Source organism: Etheostoma cragini, chromosome 4 (genome assembly GCF_013103735.1).
Source record: "Etheostoma cragini isolate CJK2018 chromosome 4, CSU_Ecrag_1.0, whole genome shotgun sequence".
Taxonomy (NCBI): Eukaryota; Metazoa; Chordata; class Actinopteri; order Perciformes; family Percidae; genus Etheostoma; species Etheostoma cragini.
Window position 1 is genome coordinate 30,301,046 of NC_048410.1, and position 3,741 is coordinate 30,304,786.

Here is a 3,741-nt window from a genome sequence, read left to right on the forward strand (position 1 = left end):
AGTCTTTTTCTGTTGTAAAGGAAACTGAACCAAACTAAATTAATTTCAGATTAACAATATTGTATTGTACTTTATTATAGTGTCATTATTATTACAATTATTATATTGGTAGATTGGTAACCTCTACCTCATATTTGTGACTTTGGTACCATAGGCCTGTTGATAGAGAAATTGGTCTTTATTGCTGACTTTCCGTTTCTTTAATTTTAATAAATGGCTCGCTCTACATTTGGATGTCCTCATACAGTGAGTAGACCTGGGAACACGTTTTGATTTTTCAGCCTGCTGGAATACGTTTTAACAAGGCGGAACTATAACTACTCAGCATGTTTGTAGCCCGGGACTCTTTATGCGTCGGATCAAAACACAACAGACATGTAAAGTTAGACGCGTTAGATAGACTAACTGGCTTCCCGTTAGGAATACTTTTATTTTATTAAAACAAAATCAAGTCATAAAAAAAGGATTATAAAAAAGCATATAGCATGCTTAAAAAGGTATCCAACATGTTTTAACTCCTGTACATACTGGCTATGTTAAAAGCGTGTAAGTGAATTCCTAAGTAGTGTACAATTACCTCAAATTTGTACTTGATTAAATGTACTACCAACAACACTGACTACTACAATCATTATAATGAGTTTGTCCTTACATTGTTATATAAAAAGGTATCCAAAAAAGAAAATTATGACAATAAAGAACAATATCTTCAAAAAAGACCTACAGGTTTATGATATAATCTCTGTCATCATAAAATCAAGATGGACTTGCATAACTGAATAGATTTATGACTTATAGTTGCATCTATCTATCTATCTATTTATCTATCTGTGGGAGAAATTGCAGTTCAGTTGAAATGTGGCTTCTTTATGATTTATTTGTAGATATTATTATTGCTGTTGTTGCTGTGGAATTGAAAAAAAATATCTATATACAGAAGTGGACCTACCGGAAAAAGAATAAATAAACTAATTTATTAATCAAAAACCAGATCAAACATTATGTTTGTTTGTTTTTAACATTTATTTGTTTCCTAGTGTTTATTTTTTATATTTAAGGGTCCGTGTTTGTAAGCTTTAACATATTGTATATGTGCATAAAGTAGTTGTTAGTAGTTGTTACTAGAGCTTTTACATTGAAAGGTTTAGACAGGAAGTGGCGGGCCGGCTACCGTAAAACCCCATAGAAGAAGAAGAAGAAGAAGAAGAACAGGAAGTGGCTGCTGTTGCTACGCTTTGAACTTGACTCCGTTAGGACCCTGTACTGTGAAGACTTTCGCTTTCATTTCTTCACTGGAAACTGAATAGATGTTGTTATAGCTGCCGTATCACAGACATGGCAGGCTTGGAGGTGTTGTATACATGTGTCGGTGGCAGCATTACCTGTCCACAGGACGCCGTGGTGTGTTTCGTTCACTGGGAAATGATAAAAAATGGATACAGGTGCATCGGGTCTGGAGACGAGGTAATGTAAATACACTGACATTAGCTAGCTAGCTAACTACAACATGGAACGCTGTGGTAACGCTAACAGTGGTGTGATGGATTAACGTTAGCTGTGTAACGCCACGATCATTAGTCCGCATCGCACCGTCATTTCTGTTTTGAATACCTGTAACGTGTATTAAAACTTGTATTAACAATATAATGAACTTTGACAAACTGTTTCCACTGCTCGCTGTATGATACATCATAATTTATATGAAGAGGGTCATGGGATTAGCAGCAGATGAACTCCATTTTCCGAAACTACTGCTGCTTTGTGGACTGCTTTAACGCCGAATTGAAGAGGCTCTTAATCCGTTGGGGGGTGTATTTGGGTCAGTTTTCCCGAGGTTACTGACCGTGGCTGTACAGGAAGTAAAGACACTGTCAGTTGTTCAGTGGGATTTTGCCCTTGTTGGCGGGTGTGCTTCGTTTAGCTTAGCGTTAGCGGGACGTTATCTAACCTAGCGAACTGTAACCTTTTGGCTAACACATTTTAGCTTTGTTTAATGAGATGTCTTATTTGAAGCCGTTTTAAAATAGAGATATAATGACAAGCTCTAAAAACTGCCATGTCATCTTTAGCTAGCTAACCCACCTAGGGCCAGTCACACTAAAACACTACGTTACACTTCACTAGCAGTGATGGACGAAGTATTCAGATCATTTACTTCAGTAAAAGTACTACTACCACACTGGTAAATACTCCACTGCAAGTGTCATCAGCGAAAGTATAAAGAGTACTCATTGTCCAGTGATGTTTCTGGATTAATATCCCTGCTGCATTAATGTGTATGTTGCATTGTACTGCTGTAGATGTTGAAGGTTGTGTTCATTTGAACTCCTTTCTATACTGTTGGCTATGCTGGAAGAACTACATGTTACTATTTTGCTTAAGAAGTAGGAAACATTTCCTAAAACTTCCGTAAAGCACAAGCACCTCAAATTTGTACTTAAGTACAGTAATTGAGTAAATGTACAACCAACACCACTGACTACAATAATCATTGTGATGAGTTAGTCCTGACAGTGTCACTGTCCTCTAACCCCACCATGTGTGTCCCCCCCCCCACCTCCAGGCCCGCAGCAGTGATAAGAAGTCCGAGCTGCTGCCTGCTGACTGGAGCAGCAACAAGGAGTTGTACAGTCTGCGATATAAAGCCAAAGACAGGGATGCCCAGCTGCTATTCAAAGCCATTGCTGTCGACTCCACCTTGATCTTTAACCTGATGGTAAGAACAGCTGACGAACCTTGTAGATGCATTGTGAAAGCCAAGCAGGTTGACGCTGTTGGTTTGCTTCATGATGTTGACTCTGCAGACAGAAAAATTAAATGAATGAATGAAACACAACAGCAACAACAAACCGATGCTTCCTCATTTTTTACATTATTTGTGTAGGGTTCAACAAAAGGACAAATTATCAGGAGGTCCATACACACGTTTTGCACAATTATCTGCACAAAACTTCTATACTATGCCCTCATACTCTGCTTCTGACTGGCTAGTAGTCCTTACCTAGGTACTGTCAGGACCCTCATACTCTGCTTCTGACTGGCTTGTAGTCCTTATCTAGGTACTGTCAGGGCCCTCATACTCTGCTTCTGACTGGCTAGTAGTCCTTACCTAGGTACTGAGCATGTGCGACTATAACAAAAATGGAACAGAAGTGAGATGTCTCACTCTGTGGCTAAAACAGAGAGCTCAACACACAGGGTGAAAAGAGGAGCTGCAGCAATGTGCAGTACAACAAAAATATGGTGTTTTTTGACAATTAAACCATTCTGGTACAACTTCTCAATACAATTATGAACATGAAAATAAGCTTGATGTGAGCAATTTAAGACCAGGCTGCTTTGTTCTGTCCTGCACTGCAGCATTAGTACACGTCTCCTCTCTGTTGAACTGTAATAGAAAAAGAAAAACTACTGTTTATTTGTGGTAGATTTTTTTTGTATCAGTTGGGTCGTGCTGTGGAACGAGCGTCTTAGTACACACTCTGACAAATCAAATGTAACTACCTGTATAAACCTGTATGTTTGAAGGCTGTTGCACTTCTGACTGAACAGAGTAGATGCTTACACACTGCACTGACCACTGGAGGTCAGCAGAAACATCTGTTCAGTTTACCGTTAGCCTGATATGCTCGGATCAGATTTCTGTCGGCTTTGTTTTGAGAAACACATGCATAACAGGTAGTGTGTGTGTGTGTGTGTGTGTGTGTGTGTGTGTGTGTGTGTGTGTGTGTGTGTGTGTGT

The 3,741-nt window shown here is 39.0% G+C and overlaps 1 protein-coding gene across 1 annotated transcript in view; it reads left to right on the top strand.

Moving 5' to 3' along the window:
- The first annotated feature begins 1,209 nt into the window (after positions 1-1,209).
- Positions 1,210-3,741, top strand: part of psmf1 (proteasome inhibitor subunit 1) — an 8,572-nt gene continuing 6,040 nt past the window's right edge. The window contains exons 1-2 of the mRNA XM_034869646.1: positions 1,210-1,464; positions 2,564-2,800. Coding sequence (XP_034725537.1) covers positions 1,336-1,464; positions 2,564-2,800 — 366 coding nt within the window. The 5' untranslated portion in view covers positions 1,210-1,335. The remainder of the gene's footprint in view (positions 1,465-2,563; positions 2,801-3,741) is intronic.